We start from the raw sequence: 18,379 nt of genomic DNA on the forward strand, positions 1-18,379 counted from the left end.
TGTGTCTGAATAAAACCAGAGGACAGATTGATGAAAGTATGAACGTCTCAGATCAGTGTCTGTAATGTACTTTAACAGGACAGCGGGACGCTCACTCCTCCGCTCACTTTTCCACGAGGAAGAAACCCAGATTGACAATGTTTTCCATTCCGGCTCGCGCTCCACAATGACAGCTCTGTCTCCGGGCGAACGTGTGGCCTTTAAAATAAAAACCCTTCGCTGGTGGAGATCTGTGATGGACCAGTAACAGCTGCGTTTGTACAAAAACTAATGTTATATGCTATAACTAAACATTATATGTTCTAAAACAAGCTTACAAATTAATAATTCATAATTTGTTTTGTAAGGAAATGGATTTAAATAGTATACCACGAAGCAGTCAAATCTCTTAAGTATACCCCTGATAATCTTACGTTAATATTTCAATAATTTAAAAACATATCACATTCAACTTGTGATATGTTTTTCACATATTTTGTTTGTATGTTTTTCACATATCGGCAAGGCGATTTTTGTTACAAAAACAAAAATTATTAGAAAAATTGTTATCTGAATTAAAGCTGAAATCAATTAAAATAATATTAGATGAAAATTAGATTTTTCGTTTAGGTTGAAGCACTTGAATTATCAACTGGAAATAAATAAACTAAAACTGAAATCAAATTAAATTCAACCTAAGTATTAATATAAAGAAAAAATTTTAAAAAATAAAAATAAAAAATAATAATAATTGACAAAAGCACATAGCTAAAGATTTAAATGAAAATATAAAAATAAATTCTCAAAATATTAATAATAGCATATAAATTACAGTAAAATAATATTATTTTTCATATATTTAACAAATAATTTATTTGGATCTAAAATATTATTTTCAATTATTATTATTGTAACCGACCATTTTTAGGATTTATTTTTTTATGAATTAATATAAGTAATAATGTACAGTGATATAACTGTGACAAATGAGGGGCTACATGTAATATTTGCATTAATCACTTTTTAATCTAGAAAAAAACTAAAACAAAACAACGATAAACAAACAAATATTAAAGGAGGGACTTAAGAAACCAGAATATCTGGAGATACTTTCAGTGTGCTCTGCTGATTCTCACGCTAGCAACTACATGCAGAAACAGAAGATGTCGGAGAAGTGCAGATGAAGCACAGATTTTGGGATTACTGGTCTGTAACATTTTAGAAAACGGTTAGTTCCAATCCTTGATTCTGATTGGTCAATAGCAATTTATTAATGATAAAACATGGGCTGCTTTACCCAACGGTGCTATGTATCGCTGCGCAACACTGCAGTTCCTATGTTGTGTCTTGGGACTATTTTTTCTAGCGGAAGGAAGGCTTTTAGTGATTATACTTCGTGAAAGTTGCACTTTTTTACTTTAATGTTTTTATTGTGTGGTAACCGTTTTATAAAAGCAATAAGGCACTCGAGGCAAGTGAATAAGTGACGGCTGAAGGGGTTACTCCGCTTCGCGATACAGCACAGCCTCTCGTACCGCACTGCTCACTGATATCACGCTGGTCTGAAGCAAAATGATCCGTCTGCCACTGAGGGCGCTGCAACATGACACGCAGCACTGAAAATAGGGCATTGTGCATCTCTGCTGTCAGATAACGGGCCGAGGGAGAGACCCGGGAACTGGGAAACACAATTAAGACGGTCTCAGGAGCAGAGGGGACTTCAGAAAACACACACACTCCAACAACAACTTCCACCCCTGAATCCTGTCAGATTCAACACGAAGAGAAGAAACACAGCAAGCGCTCGTCAATCAGCTTCCCGAAACCGAATCTGTTCGCTCTGAGACTCGTGTTATCGTGTATGTGTCCAGAAGCGGCTCTGGCTGATAACACACACACAAATGTGTGTGTTTGTTCAGCCCTCAATCACTTCACACACTGAGGTTATCAGCCCTACAGTGTGTGTGTGTGTGAGAGAGAGACAGCCCAGACTGAGACTACATTCACATACTAATCCGAGCTAATGGTAAGGCACCTTTTGACATCAGAAAGTGCATGTAATGAAAGTGCATATTTATCATTTACATATACTACAGTATTTATACAGTACTCTATATAAGTTACTACTGTCCTTCAAAGACAACCATGGTACTTTGGTGGTACAATAATACACCAAAAACATATTATTACTATAGTAAAAATATTGATATTGTAAAGACAGAAAAAAAACATGATTACCATGTTAATGTCTAAAAAACATGGCATTACCATGGTAAAAAAAAAAAAAAAAACCACTGTATTACGACAGTAAATGCCCAAAATCACATTACTATTGAGATACATATCTAAAATCACAATGACATTACCATGGTACTTGTCTAACAAACAGTTTTATCATAGTACATCTCCAGAAACACCATAATATACTTTTACCACTCTTTTCAGTATTACCAGATCTAAAAAATATTATGACGTTAAGGTAAGTTAAAAAAAAAAAAAAACATGATTACCAGTAAATATTTAAAATAACATGCATATGTTTTTTTTAGACATAATAATACCATCAAAAATGTGGTATTACAATGGTAAATATACTTTTGAAAAATAATATTAAAGTACAAAAACAAAGCATTGTTTCAAAGAACAACAAAAAATATGAAATTACTAGTCTCCACGAAAATACAAAGCAGAAATCATCATATTAGAGTGATTCCTGAAAGATCATGTGACACTGAAGACTGGAGTAATGATGCTGAACATTCAGCTTTGATCACAGGAATAAATTAGTTTAAAATAATATGAAACAACAAAAAATATGATATTACCATTGTAAACACGAAAAAATAATAATAGTGCTATCATGGTACATATATAAAACATTATGGTACACTATGGTCTGAAAAACAGGGTTGCCATCATACATCTACAAAAACATTTTTTTTTTTTTTTTTTTTAAAGGGACAATGCACATCAATTGACTTTTTTTTTAAATTTTTTTTTGAGATTTGGAGTCCCTTTTTATTATTTATTGAGCATGGGGATATGAACGATATAATGGAGGAGAAACAAAATGCTTGATTAGATATCATATCTATTTGAAAATATATTTTAATTTAATTACTAACCCTATTTTATTAATTTAATTACTAACCCTATTTTATTTTTCATATATCTGTAGCTATCTTTGATTGCAGTTACATACTTTATTATCCATTGTTGGTTTGTGCTATTGCACTTTTCAGGTAATAAGAGCCCCGTTGTTTGTTTGTTTGTTTTGTTCTTGTACATTATATTTGATGTTACAGACATGTGATGTACATTGTTGTGTAAGTGTTCAAGAAAATGCAAAAAAAAAAACAATATTTAAAAAAAAAAAAAAAAAAAAAACAAACAACAATGGTATTACCATAGAAAATACATGATTACCCTGGTAAATGCCTTAAAAACACGGTATTATTACAGAATCGTGTCCCAGAAATCCCGTCTAAATGCCCTTACCAAAGATAAGATATTTCGGACATACACCATGGTACATTTTAACACAAATTGATACAGTTTCTAGAAATTGCTAGTCAATTTAACAAATAATTACAAATAAACGGCAAGTTACGCATTTGAAGCGGAAAGATTGAAATAGTATTTTGGAGTTTAAAAAGAGCGTGTTTGAGGCGTACCTTCCCGTGTCCGCTCTCTCCGGGGCTTTCACAAAGCATCATCTTCATGTATTGTTCTTTCGACATGTTGGGCTGCAGACCCGTGTCCTTCGGTTTGTCCCGCTCTCTCTCCTGTGTCTCTCCGGCGTACAGCTCCCTGTGGGAACACACACACACACACACCGATCATAAACACAGGCCTATGATGCTGGCGTTCAGGAGTCAGGGAAGAGCAAGGGTTACTCATGCTGGTGGGCAAACATGGAGGATCCAGGGTCTGATTTGACATGTGTGAAGCATTGAGGAGACGGACAGTGAGCATTACAGGAGATCTGGTTAGTGTAGTGATCATCAGTTTCACACAGAACACTAAACTGAGTCACGAACACTAACATCTTGAGCAGTTTGTGACACATCCTTCTGTCGGGTAAAAAGGAGGAAAGGGAAAGATAGTGCAAGGAGCAATGTGACCTTGATAGTGTTGTGACTGCGTGCAGTGTGTGTGTGTGTGTGTGTGTGTGTGTGTGACTGGCAGGGTGTTAGACAGCTGTCAGACAGTATGCATAAACAAACACACACGGACTAAACTACACCGGTCCGGATCAACACGAGAAATCATGTATTAAATACAAGATAAAATCTGTCGACAGTACCTGGAGCAAGACATTAATCATCATACAACTATTTAAATATTAAATATGTGGAGAGAGATTAACAACCGAATACAGTACATGGCACAATGACAAAACACAACACACATACATACATATATATATATATATATATGTATGTATGATTAATCGCAACGATTAATGGCAATTAATTAATCGCAATTAACGTATCCAAAATAAAAGTTTGTGTTTATATATATGTGTGTGTGTTGTAGTGTGTATAATTATTTTGTGTGTGTATATATATATATATATATATATATATATATATAAAAATACACACATATGCATGTATATATTTAAGAAATATTTGCATGTACTGTATATACTGTATATATATTAATACATAATTTATTAAAATATATATTAAATATATACTGTATGTTAAAATTTTATATATTAATAACACACATTTTCTTAAAGATATACATGCATGTATGTGAATTTTTATATCCAAAATAATTATGTAATAACTATGTATTATGTAAACACAAACTTTTATTTTGGATGCGATTATTCATTGCCCAGTCCTAATATATATATATATATATATTATACACACACATATATACACATATTAATACACTCATTAATAGCTTTAAAAAATGAATACAAATAGTTATTCATTATATATATATATATAATGAATATATATATATATATATATATATATAATGTATATATATATATATATATACATATATTATACACACACATATATACATATATTAATACACTCATTAATAGTTTTTAAAAAATGAATACAAATAATTACAATAATTTAATAATAATTACATAAATATTAATAAAATAACATAATATAAATACTATTTTTGGGCATGCACACACACACACAGAGAGTACACCTGGTATTAAGATGCATTTTAGTCAGATCAGATCACAAGTGGTACAGGTGTAAATACGGTATAAAACGTTTTGAACATCTGGTTCAAAATCTTGAATGTACTGGTATATATGTGTGTTAAACATGCGGTATTCAGTGGCTAACATCCTATCACTGACGCAGATTAGATTCAAGGTCAGCCTCGCACTGACAAACTCACACAGCGAAAACAGGGACAGGCATTTCCACGCACAGCATCATTTCTTCTAAAAAGTAACAGGCAAAACGTAAAATAACTAATATCCAAGCGGCTCCAGAGTTAAACATACATAGTGAGTGTGTAAATACTGCAGGTGAGTTAATTAATACTGGGAGGAGGTCACATTCAGACGGTGCAGTGTGTGTGTGTGTGTGTGTGCTAAAAATAACAACTGAGCAATGCAGCGAAAATCCAAACGAGTGCAATAGTGAAGAGGTCGTATTAAAACCCACTCAGAGCCCGCAGGCGCTGGACTATGTCATCACAGCTGTCTGGCACTAGCGGCACACTTGGTGACCCGGTGGCCTTTACTGGTGTGTGTGTGTGAGCAACTGTTGATATGAGCACTACAGGCTACGCCTGAGCCTGACAGAAGCTGTCGAGGTGAGCAAGGAGACGAGGGTCGGTGCGGCACAGCGGGAGGATTTCAACTCCAGACATTTACACTCAGTGTGGAGAACAGAAAGGTCAGGGGTCAAAGGGGAAGGTTCAGTAACAGCGTGAGCACAAACATACACAGTGGGGGTGTGTGTATGTACCTGGACCGCTCGGCTAGAGCCTTCAGAAGGAAAGACAACAAGCTCTCGGCTCCACTGAGCAAAAGAAGCCGAGGAGAGTAGAAGAAACAGAATAAAGTTAGCAGCTGGCGAGAGGTTTATAGTCAACGGGAGAGAAGCTTCATTAGCAGGCACAATAAATGTGAGCATTATTGGATGATTTGTCTAGAGGCTGAGTTGCATAACGTGTTATAAACAAAGAGTGGAGATGCTAACTGCATTACAAGAGCTGCCTCAGCCGCACCATCAATCTAAGAAGAACAAAAGACATTAGTGGAGACCTGAGAGAGTTTCAACAAGAGCAGAAGCACACACTCGCTTCTCTAGCTGAAAGGAGATGTAACAGGCGTCTATTGTTTCCAGATAAGTCTAATTATAAATAATTATAGACAATAGAGGGAATGCGCTGACGTCACTTTCCCGCAGGACCGCCCCATCAGCCGGACGGAGCGGCAGAAGAGCTGCTGTGTGAAACACTCTATAGATAGAACGATAGATAGATAGAACGATAGATAGAACAATAGAACAATAGAACGATAGAACGATAGATAGATAGATAGATAGATAGATAGATAGAACCATATATAGAACCATAGAAAGAACCATAGATAGACCCATAGATAGAACGATAGATAGAACGATAGATAGAACAATAGATAGATAGATAGATAGAACGATAGATAGAACGATAGATAGAACAATAGATAGATAGATAGATAGATAGATAGATAGATAGATAGATAGATAGATAGATAGATAGATAGATAGATAGATAGATAGATAGATAGATAGATAGATAGATAGATAGATAGAACCATAGATAGAACCATAGATAGAACGATAGATAGAACAATAGATAGATAGATAGATGTATAGATAGATAGATAGAACGATAGATAGAACAATAGATAGATAGATAGAACCATAGATAGAACCATAGAACAATAGATAGAACGATAGATAGAACGATAGATAGATAGATAGATAGATAGATAGATAGATAGATAGATAGATAGATAGATAGATAGATAGATAGATAGATAGATAGATAGATAGATAGATAGATAGATAGATAGATAGATAGATAGAACCATAGAAAGAACCATAGATAGACCCATAGATAGAACGATAGATAGAACGATAGATAGAACAATAGATAGATAGATAGATGGATAGATAGATAGATAGAACGATAGATAGAACGATAGACAGAACAATAGATAGATAGATAGATAGAACCATAGATAGAACCATAGATACAACGATAGAACGATAGATAGAACGATAGAACGATAGATAGATAGATAGATAGATAGATAGATAGATAGATAGATAGATAGATAGATAGATAGATAGATAGAACCATAGATAGAACCATAGATAGAACCATAGATAGATAGAACCATAGATAGAACGATAGATAGATAGAATGATAGAACAATTGATAGAATGATAGATAGAACCATAGATAGATAGAACGATAGAACAATTGACAGAACGATAGATAGAACGATAGAACGATGGATAGATGGATAGATGGAAAGATAGATAGAACGATAGAACGATAGATAGATAGATAGATAGATAGATAGATAGATAGATAGATAGATAGATAGATAGATAGATAGATTCATTCAAAGTCCTGTGAAGTGTGACCAATTCAATTCAAATTCACACTACTATATTAGGGTGCATTGGGCCACTTTTTGATCATTATCTCAATGCCAGAAGTGGCCAAATATACATTAATTCATTCAACATAAATGAATGCTAGTCTGTTCCCAGTAACATCATCATGATCTAAAAATAAAACCATCTAAAAGATCTCCACCATGGCTCTCTAGAAAGAGGGCAATCAAAGAAAAGTGTCTGTGTCTCCATCGTTTCCCCTTCAGGATCTGTCTCGAGTCCAGTGGTAAACACCGATCTTCTGTGTGGAACGGTACAGTAAACAAAGATTGGACATCAACGAGTAGATCAATAATGAGGGGAGACACATGCCAAGTATATTACGTTTACCGTGCTTACAGAGCAGATTTAGCACGAGAACTCGCTCGGACGTAGCGCTGAAAGCCACGGTGAAACTCGGATCGATAGAGGGAAGAACCTATTGCTCATGTTTTTTTTGTCCTTGAAAACTAGAATTGCATGATGATTGTGCCAGAGGAGAGATTAATTGGATAAAAAGAAGTGAGAGACCTTCGCCGGTGGCTAAATCCAGCCTCGGAATAGATTGGTCTCTCCTGGCCTTTTAAACCAGACGCTTAATGAGTCACACTGGCACAAGCTTGGAGGGCAAGATTAAATTTAATCAAATCTAAAGCCCAAACTAATTGTTCACATTAGGAAATCACAATACAACTCCTTTTAAACATAGTTTTATTTGAGTGCTTTACACGCACTAGAGATTTTGAGATCTCAGAGTATGTGGTTATGGCCGAATTATACAACAAATTACTCTCAGAAGTGTCTTGGCTTTTATAATACTGCTTTTAGTGGCCTAAACGATTAAATAAAACCTTGTCTCCAACCATACCAGTAAATGAATCCTATTTAGTTATGCACTGATATGGAAATTTTGGTTAATACTGATAATTAATGGTCTGGCTGAATACTCGATTCTGATTGGCGGAAAGGTATGCAATAAAACCATTTAATGCACCAAGTCCGTTTAACACACGGACATGTTGTGAACTCTGCCTCATGACTTCTAATAATAAATTAACTTTGCTTCTTAATCACTAGATTATATTACTAAGCAAGTCAAGTCACATTTATTTATATGTCGCTTTTTTGCCAAGTTACAATGTGGTAACGTCGTGTTTTTGAAATAATTCAACTCACAGCTTTATTGCTAATAAACAGATGCTGCACATAATCAGGTAATACACACACAAATCTCTATCTCTCTTGATAGGCAAATACATTCAAATAAACGTAACCTTACCACACTACTTTATCTCTGTGTCCGATTTAAAGCAGACAAAATGCTAAATCTAAGTCATAGCTGATGAAAACAACCGCCATTTGAACATTTCCAGTCAAATTTAACACTGTACACATCAATGGTAGCTTTAACTTGTCAATACTGGCAAATGACCATGGTATAAATGGGATAATCCACTCATTAAACGATTTGGATGATTTGTTGCCTGACATAAAAATAAAACAATGCCTGAATAATGCAATGCAAGTCATTCAAATTTCCTTGAATGTCAAGTAATGGTCGACATTTTCATTTTTGACGACAAAATGCATGTGTCATGGATCAATAACATGAGTGTTTACTCAGATCCAGCATGATTGTGTCTGTATGAACGGATAGGTCAACTAAAAATCTTGGGGTTGTACCAATTGGCTTCATATGTGAAGGCACCAATCAAGCTCATTGCATCTGAATTAATAAAATCAATAATTTATTGGGTTTAATATATCAGCCTAATTTAATTAGAGGACTGATAGCAATAATATAGCCAATACTGATCATTGTGCATCCCTAATCCGCACATCCGCACACTCACCCACACTCGGGCTGAATTGGGGGCTCGTCCGGGAACATTTTGTCATCGGCCCTCCTACGGCGGCTGTGTGTGTGTGCGTCAGTGCTGGGCCCGGGCTCCTGGCTACTGTAGGGAACGGCCTGGGCTCCGGGATGTTCTGGAGAGGGCCTGAACTGGGAACTGTGGGGTAAAGGGCTGCCGGAGTGGTGGGAGCCACTGGCCAGCGCACATGTGATGGTGAAATGTGAGACCCAGCTATCAAAACAATATAAAAAGACTTCCTGTACTAAGTAATTTAAGCACCGGTGGTTAGATTAAGAAGAGAAATAAATATACAGGTCTGAAAACGCCCTCTAAGAGTAATTAGATCAGTAGTGATCTAATTCCAAGAACGATCCCCTGGGATTCTGCATTGACAGTGCTTTGTTCGGGCATCTTTTGAAATGCACTGACAAGACAAACATGCACTCAAAATCACACACATCAGAACTTACAACATGGCTACAAGCAGGACCCTGACCTTTCTACAACAACATGACAGCTGCCATTCTCTCCGGTCCATCTCAAGTAGACGTTTTACCATTTGCCATTCTGCCTTTTATGTAACAGTCTATGCTTTCAAGGGTTTAGTTGACACAACTGTCCTCCAAGAGGCTCTAATAATACTCCCTGAAATAGTGTATTTGAAACCTCAGCTCACTTATCAATGCATTTGAAGACAACTCATCCTGAGCAATATAAGAACACTCTGAACATAGCCGAAGGTAGTTATTATTTTCCTCCTGAATTGCTCTGCAGTGCAAAAAAAAAAAAAAAAAAAAAAAAAAGAAATTTCCTTGTATGGATGGAAAATAGCCAATGCAACATTTGAGCACCATACACAAAGCTATCTATATTTCATAATATCCTAATCCTTCTTAATTGCACAATCCCCACAACCACCCTGGTCAATGCCAAAAAATCCTTATAGTGGGTCTGTCCTATTTTTACTATGGTTCTCTAGCAGGAAAATCATGGTAAATGGTAAATGGACTGCCTTTATATAGCGCTTTCACAGACCCAATGGCCACCAAAGCGCTTTACATTTTGCCTCACATTTACCCATTCACTCACTCATTCATACACACATGAGTAATATTGAGGTAACTGACCCAAGACTGGATCTGCTACTTGAAGATTAACTGGACTGGAATCACAGGAAATCATTTCCGCTATGCTACCAGAGTGTTCAAGATATACTGTTCAAAAGTTTGGGTTCAGTACGTTTTTTTGTGACAGTTTTTTTTTTTTTACTTTATATGCTTCAAAGAATCCTGAAAAGAAAGTATCCAAGTTGTTTTATGGGTTGGAAGCAAAAACATGCTGTTTTTGTGTGTATATCTTTAAATGCATATGAACTGCTGCTCCCCGCCCCCTTTCCAAAAGAGGGCGGGGCCTTTACAACTTGGGCCTGGATACTCCAGCGACAACAAAACAGGAAACAGCATGGGGTGCTTCTCCATTATTTTCTATGTAAACAAGCGCTAAACGGACCTTGCATTATTTACTCCCGTATGGTGCCATTCACAGCGCGTCTTTGTGTCGCAAACTTTTAACTTGAGTGCTGCGTTTTTTACAATGCCATTTCCTGCGCGAGACACTGTGAAAGATGCGAGTGCCAAGTTCCAGTGGTGGAGGAAGTACTGAATCTCAGTACTTAAGTAAAAATACAAATCAACAGATAAATATTTACTTTAGTAAAAGTAGAAGTAACACAATGACAACCACACTTAAGTAAAAAATACCTGATTTTAAACGTACTTTAAGTATTAAAAGTACTTGCATAACAATTTATTCTCTTAATGTCTATTTTTTCTAATGATTAATAAAACATTTAATTCTAAATCGTTCCACCTAATACTCCTATAATGATGTTCAATAATTATGGAAAAAAAATTGTTGTCACCATTTCTGAAACAAGCTTGCAATTAGGCAATAGGCACATCATGCTTATCCTTACTATATATTAATAACTATGTTTGGCAGTAAACGCGATTAATTTATAGTGCAATTCTGAACCTCTTGGCTTGCCATAATCCCAACCAAACGTTTCCTATGCACATAAAAACAAATTTTCGCGTATAAATGGCATGATAAACGCACTGCGTGCGAGACGCATTTAGTTGATATATCTATGGCAGCCAAACGTCACTGGTGAGACAAACGTGCAACGAACGGTTGGTCAGATTACGTTTTGGCAGGGGAAAAACTGATCAGAAAATGTAACAGAAGTTGTAGAAATGTAGTGGAGTAGAAAGTATAATAATTGCTGCAAAATGTAACGAAGTAAAAGTAAAAAGTATGCACAATTTATTCTACTTAAGTAAAGTAAAGATACGTGAAAAATGTACTTAAGTAAAGTAACAAAGTATTTGTACTTCTTTACATTCCACCACTGCCAAGGTCAAACACGTCCATCTAGCATGTTTCCATTGAAAAGCAATGGAAAAGTAAGGCAGTGAAATGGAAAAATGCATTCTGTTTGCATTAATACTATTTAGACTTTATCACGTAGCTGAAACATCTGCTTTAGTGAGGAGATAAACATGGCGGATCGGAGGAGGAGCTAAGCTAACAGGGCAGATTCTGTGATTTTTGCATAAAAGGTCACTTTTGGCATCTTCAAAATGAACAGAACAGAAAGCCATTGATAGAAGTCCGTTTGCTGTTAAAAAAAGTGCCATCCCTCTCTCTCCAAGAGAATACACACAGCTGGATATGTACAATATCCAGATACTGTGGAATGCTTCCAGTTTGCAATCTGTTGTTGTTTATAAATATGTGCATATTCTTCCAGTTACACACAAACACACAATTTTAGTGTGAGATGTACAACATCCAGATTGTGTGTTTGTGTGTAACTGGAAGAATATGCACATATTTATAAACAATAACAGATAACAGACTGGAAGCATTCCACATGGTCTGAGTGGGAATCTAATCAATAATGTTGGCAAAAACACACCGCTTGGAGCCATTTGAATATAACCAACCTCAAGCTACATATCATACATCAGCACTCTTTTGCTCACCTGGAATGAGATGAGATCTCGCTCAGGTCTCCTATACTCCCATCCGCGGGCGTGTGTCCGGCGGCCATAGCCGCGGCGTAGCTCTGAGGAAGATACAACCTCCCGTGGTCGTCCTCCACTGAACCTTCTTCAGTCAGCTCCGGCGTCCAGGGGTGTCCCGGATCAGACGCGCCCCGGCCCTGGAGCACGACCCGGGCCACAGACGCACTGGCCACCCCTGGGGTCATGCTACAGGGTGCGGTGTCAATGCCACTGTCAGTGGAGGCTCCTTTAATGTAGGTGAGACCCAGCATCTCTGGATCCATCAGGTCCCCGGAGCCGAAGTGCTTCTCATCACTGTTACTGCTGGAGGCATTGCTGGACAGAGTGTTACTGCTGGAGTGGCTGGAGGTCTTATCGCCGCCCTGCTGGAGGAAGACACACACAACAAGAAAACATTAATAATAGGGATAATAAATAAACCTGCTGCTTTCTGTCATTAAAGATAATCAAAGAATAACTTGTGTAGCTTTAATAAGGATTCATCTATATTTCATTTATAATTTATGCAGTGAAGATTGTGAAGTGTTTGATAACTTTATTCAATTTCTGTATATAGCCTTCCTTTTAGAGTAGACCTACCTGAAAGCCAAAGGTTACATGGATCATATATAAACAATAACTTTTTGTGCATTTTAACAGGGCAAGTAGAAATCTGAACTGGTCTGACTGGGCCAATAGAGAGAATTGGGCCCAGATTTATTGAATGCATTTATTTTAATGGGTTGATGTGACGATTGTTTTAATGGCATCTTTTTATAAAAAGAAAGGCCAATACTGCTATTGATGTCTCTATGAATTCAGCGTCACAGTATAATTGAAAGCTATACATTTTAACATTTATTAGGCTTTAAAATATATAACTTTTTAAATTTAAAATACAGCCTATTGTCTTTATGTTGTTTCTATAGCTCGACCGATAAAGGGCTATAGAATTTTTGGGTTTTAAAATCCGATATTCCGATATATCGGCCGATATTTTATTTATTTATTTATTTGAAACTGGACATGATAGTCACAAATTTCGTCATGCTTACTTGAGTTAAGAGAACTGATGGGGATGTTCTTTTGATTGTTATTCAAGCAATGTATGTATCATGAACAACTCAACGAGTGTTGCCAACAGGAACGCTGTAGAGTGCCCTCTGGTGGACAAACTATACAACTCCAACACTCATGACATGGTTCAAGCGTGTTTCGTTCGTTTTTATTTTATTTTTGAAATATTAATTTATCGGCCATTATAACTGTCGATACCGATAGTTTGGAAAATGCCTAATATCGGCCGATAATATCGGTCTGCCGATATATCGGTCTGGCTCTAGTTGTTTCAACATTAATTTGGAGATTAAATGTGAAATTATCACAATATAAATATTAAAAACTTTTACGTTAGGTGCGATTTTTTTTAAATCAATTGATAGGACTTTATATGTAAATACACAAATATTAGTTATCAAGTTACCAAGGCTCAATTTTTCAGTAGCTCACATTGCAACAATGTGCCATTGTCTACTCTATGTGACGTTTTGCGCTTGCTAGCATATATTATCATCTATATTCTAATTAGCAGATGGAAAACGGGTCATATTCTTTGTCATGTGACACCTTCTTTAGTCCAAACTAATATCATGCCAATTTAAATGTACCACTGCACACTGGAAAGACCAGCAAAACTAATTACTGTGAGCTAATGAATAATTCTGTGACTGGTGGTAATGTATGCAAATATGAGCTGTATTCATTAATTAGTGCACAGACAATAGGGGTAATAAATTAAAAGAGGGGAGCCTGTGGTGAAAGCCGCCCATGTATATCTCCCGGTGGATACGGCCAACAGCATTTTAGACAATGCAACAGACGTCACATCAGAGACCATTTCAGAGATGAAAAGGTTAAGTTATTGATATAGATGGTAAAAGGCAAACGGACAACAACAAACATAATTAAGAGACTGTGATTTGGACATTAAACCTGTTTTTAGACTGACATGAAATGATCCAACTCATTAATGCAGCTGTAAAACACTTTCCACTTAACATGGATAATGAGACCGTCCTTTAATCTATCATGGTTTTCCATATTTGTTAAGAGGCTCTACAGCTGCAAACCCCCTATAGCTCTTCATCACACACACAATAAATCATATGTCGTAGATTAAACATCCCCAGGATCTAAAAGTTTCCAATGCAACCGAGTTGCTAACGGAGAAAAGCATTAGAGAACACGGCACTTGAGATTCATTTGAACAGCATGAAGTGGTAAAAATTGATTGGGTATTATTCTAAACATGGGATGGAATGAATTAAGACATTATATGCCATTTTCTTTAATAGAAAAAGTAACGTGATTAAAAACTGCAGTGATTGCAAATCAGAATAGAGGCGAACGCTTCCAACAGTCATTGAAAGAGAAAAGGCCTCGTTTGAAGGAAGTGATAACATTAGTGTAATTAACATTAATTTACCTTGAAGCAAAATGAAGATGTTCGTACTACAACACAGTTTAATAGCAAAAAAGCATCCCTATTATACGAGGCCTGGCAACTTTTACCTAATTTCTGTAAAAATATTGCAATTTGCATTTGCAACAAGCTCTAAACACACTAAAGTATGAATAAAATATTTAAAATTTTCTTAAAAATGATTTCACTCAATATTTTCGATGCTTATTAAAGCATAACACTAGCTATGTTTCCATGCAAAGTTGCCATTTTAAAAACATTTGCGAACAAAGCCGTTTCCATCCCATGCGTTCAAGAGAACAAAATCACTTCCTAGGAAATTGGTGCAAAATATCTGCAATAAAACTGGAAGTCGCAAGAAGCTGTGCCTCTTTTTCATACATCATGAATGACTCGGGTCTCAAAAAGCGCAAACGAAACCATAAACGCTTGCTATCTTGCGTTCAGAGAAGGATACCAGATGAGGTCGTTATACAAACTATAGATGACATTTCAGGCTTTTCAAAATGACCAAAACAACATTTGAGATGCTGTGTTGCAATTGCAATCCAATCACATCCCGTTGAGGAGTCACATGACTTTTTTTTTTTTACGCGAATCAAGGGATTTATACATTTTCAGGCTTTTCTCAGTCTAGAAAGCTTCTATATAAATGACCCATTTTAAATACACATTATTCCTTTTAAGCACAGGAGTTTTTTTAATGCACATTTCTTTGCATCTAGCAGTCCCAAAACTTACATAAAAATAGGTGGATGGAAACTACAGTTAACTTAGTGCTAAAGCCAGACTCATTAGCAGAGATTCTACATACAAACATCATTTCAAATCAGTCATGTATAGTAGAAGGATCATTTCAGCTCAAATATTTTGGAAGAGAGCTTACACGCATGTACAGATGCTCACAACAGGAATCGGTGTAAAAGACTTTGAATCGGCGGCCGGTGGTCAGATGCTATTACTGGAACAGGGAGCGAGAGATATTGGGTAAAACTAACATTGAAGGTGAGATAGATGGCGAGAGAGACAGACAAACACGAGCACGTCCCTGATAACAGCACAGAGCGCCAGCACCAAGGGCAGACTGACCTTATCACCATTCATTCATCACACTGATGCACACACACACTGACAGCACGACTAGCGGGACTCCGTGCGTGTGTGCGCGTCATATCAAGCTTTTCAGCCTACTGTACGTAAAGACGAGCTGGAAACGTCTCCATTCATTTACCACATTAAAACACCGTTCCCGCAGTAAATTTCACAGAGGGAATTCCCCAAGATTATGAATTAGTGCGCCATTTATAAACATACAATTGCATATATAAACAAAGGCCTGCGGGCTAGCCAACTGACCAACTGAATTATAAATAAACCACATGGTTTATTTTGTCAGCGGTCTTCCGAACTTTAAATGAACTGGACCTCATGAGCTTCTCTACAGCTGTGTGTAGGACGACCGGGAGTCTAAAATTACCATCAAACCATTTTTAGCTTTTGATTTGCGGCTTCAACAAGATTCTTATTTTGATTCAACTAATTCATTTATATCAATATAAAACAGTTGCTAACTGGTTTTTATTTCTGTTTTAATAGTAGTAAATCAACTTAAACTAAATGAAAATGAGAAATGCTTTGGCAAGTAGCTGAAATAAATATACATTTAAAATATTTTATTCCATTATAGTTATATAACAAAGATGTTTTTTTATGGTTTTAGTTTTAATTAACTATAAACCTGATTCTTATATATATATATATATATATATATATATATATATATATATATTAGGGCTGTGCAAAAGTTAATTGCGATTAATCGCATCCAAAATAAAAGTCTGTGTTTACATAATATATTTGTGTGTGCTGTATATAATTATTTTGTATATATAAATACCTATGCATGCATGTATACATTTAAGAATTATTTGCGCTTAAATTCTGTATATATTTATAAATACATAATCTATATTATATAAATATAAATATTTTATATATGAATAACACATTTTCTTAAATATATACATGCATGTGTGTGTATTTATATATACAAAATAATTATATACAGCACACACAAATATATTATGTAAACACAGACTTTTATTTTGGATGCGATTAATCGCAATTAATTTTTGCACAGCACTAATATATATATATATATAATTGATTTATTTATTTATTTTAAATCCTTATTTAATTTCCAATATATTATTTTGGTAAAACTTATGAACTTCTTCATATTCAGAACATATGTCATGTCATGATTATGAAGGTATGCACACCCCTTCAAGTAAAGTGTTCCCATTATTTTAGCTACCTATTTATTCAATAACCACGCATAAAGAATATTCTCTCAAAAATACAAACATGTACATACATGTTGCTCACATATTATGGTAGCCCTGTTTGTGCTAAAAATAGTGTAATTTCACCTGCGCCATAAAATATTATAAATTAATATTTATAAGCAACTGATGTCAGGGCATGTAAGGACATCTCAAGGACCCCAAATACACATTGGTTCCCAAAGGGGAAATGTTAATCTATAAACACTCATAGTTTCAGTAAATAAATAAAAATGTCTCATTAAAGCAGATGTACCAGAGAAAACCTATTAGTGGACATGAGGAATGAATATTGAATATTATTGTGGACAATCTTGGCCTTGGATTTAAAAAGCTTTTTAAAGGGTAATTAATGTCTGGAACATGTTTGTTCCTCCCGAATCTTCTTTCAGGATCAGAATGAATGATGTTGATCCAGAAACGAGCTTTTCTTGGCAAAATCACAGGCATCCTTTCACTCTACCGGAGTGTCACATGGGAGACGTCTTACCCGCGTCAACTTGTTCGGTGAATCCTTCCCTCTTTCCTTCAAAGAGTTGAGGATCTTGGTGGAAGGGACGTGCCATTTCGCCTCTGTGGAGACAGAATAAAGCACAAGAGCTTTGAGTTTCCCAGAAAACCTTACTAAAGAGAACATAAGAGCACAGACACGGTCTAATACGGTCATTAGATGGGAAACTAATCATCTATGATATTCGAAAAATCACATACTGTTCCTTTTCTCTCACAAACCGCTCGTTTCGTGTCTTAGGCCATCAATGTGTACTTACATTTACGAGTCATTAAATCATGTTTAATTTGGACTTCTCTGTGCATGCTCTGTGCAGGTGGTGACCATAGACCTCCATTATATGACTGACAGACACGAACGGTTTGACCTAAAAATATCAAAATTGAAAATACTGCGGAAACAAAGACACCAACATCACGGATGGCCTTGTGGTAAGATAAAACATACCAAAAATTAATTTTAAAGTGAACTATCCCTTTAATGTCT

At 35.8% G+C, this 18,379-nt stretch overlaps 1 protein-coding gene across 3 annotated transcripts in view; it reads right to left on the reverse strand.

The window, feature by feature from the left end:
• sipa1l2a (signal-induced proliferation-associated 1like 2, genome duplicate a) overlaps positions 1–18,379 on the reverse strand; it is a 137,423-nt gene that overhangs the window by 14,316 nt on the left and 104,728 nt on the right. Inside the window, exons 13-16 of one of the 3 annotated variants that reach the window (XM_089116737.1) lie at positions 17,873–17,955; positions 12,535–12,938; positions 9,485–9,679; positions 3,654–3,789 (exon numbers count right to left, since the gene is read on the reverse strand). In XM_089116737.1, coding sequence (XP_088972863.1) covers positions 3,654–3,789; positions 9,485–9,679; positions 12,535–12,938; positions 17,873–17,955 — 818 coding nt within the window. Of the gene's footprint in view, positions 1–3,653; positions 3,790–9,484; positions 9,680–12,534; positions 12,942–17,872; positions 17,956–18,379 lie in introns of all 3 variants that reach the window. The other 2 variants (XM_039659479.2, XM_089116738.1) reach the window with 2 other exon arrangements.

The sequence above is a fragment of the Pimephales promelas genome, chromosome 11 (assembly GCF_988280905.1).
Source record: "Pimephales promelas chromosome 11, fPimPro1.hap1.1, whole genome shotgun sequence".
In the NCBI taxonomy this organism is placed as follows: Eukaryota; Metazoa; Chordata; class Actinopteri; order Cypriniformes; family Leuciscidae; genus Pimephales; species Pimephales promelas.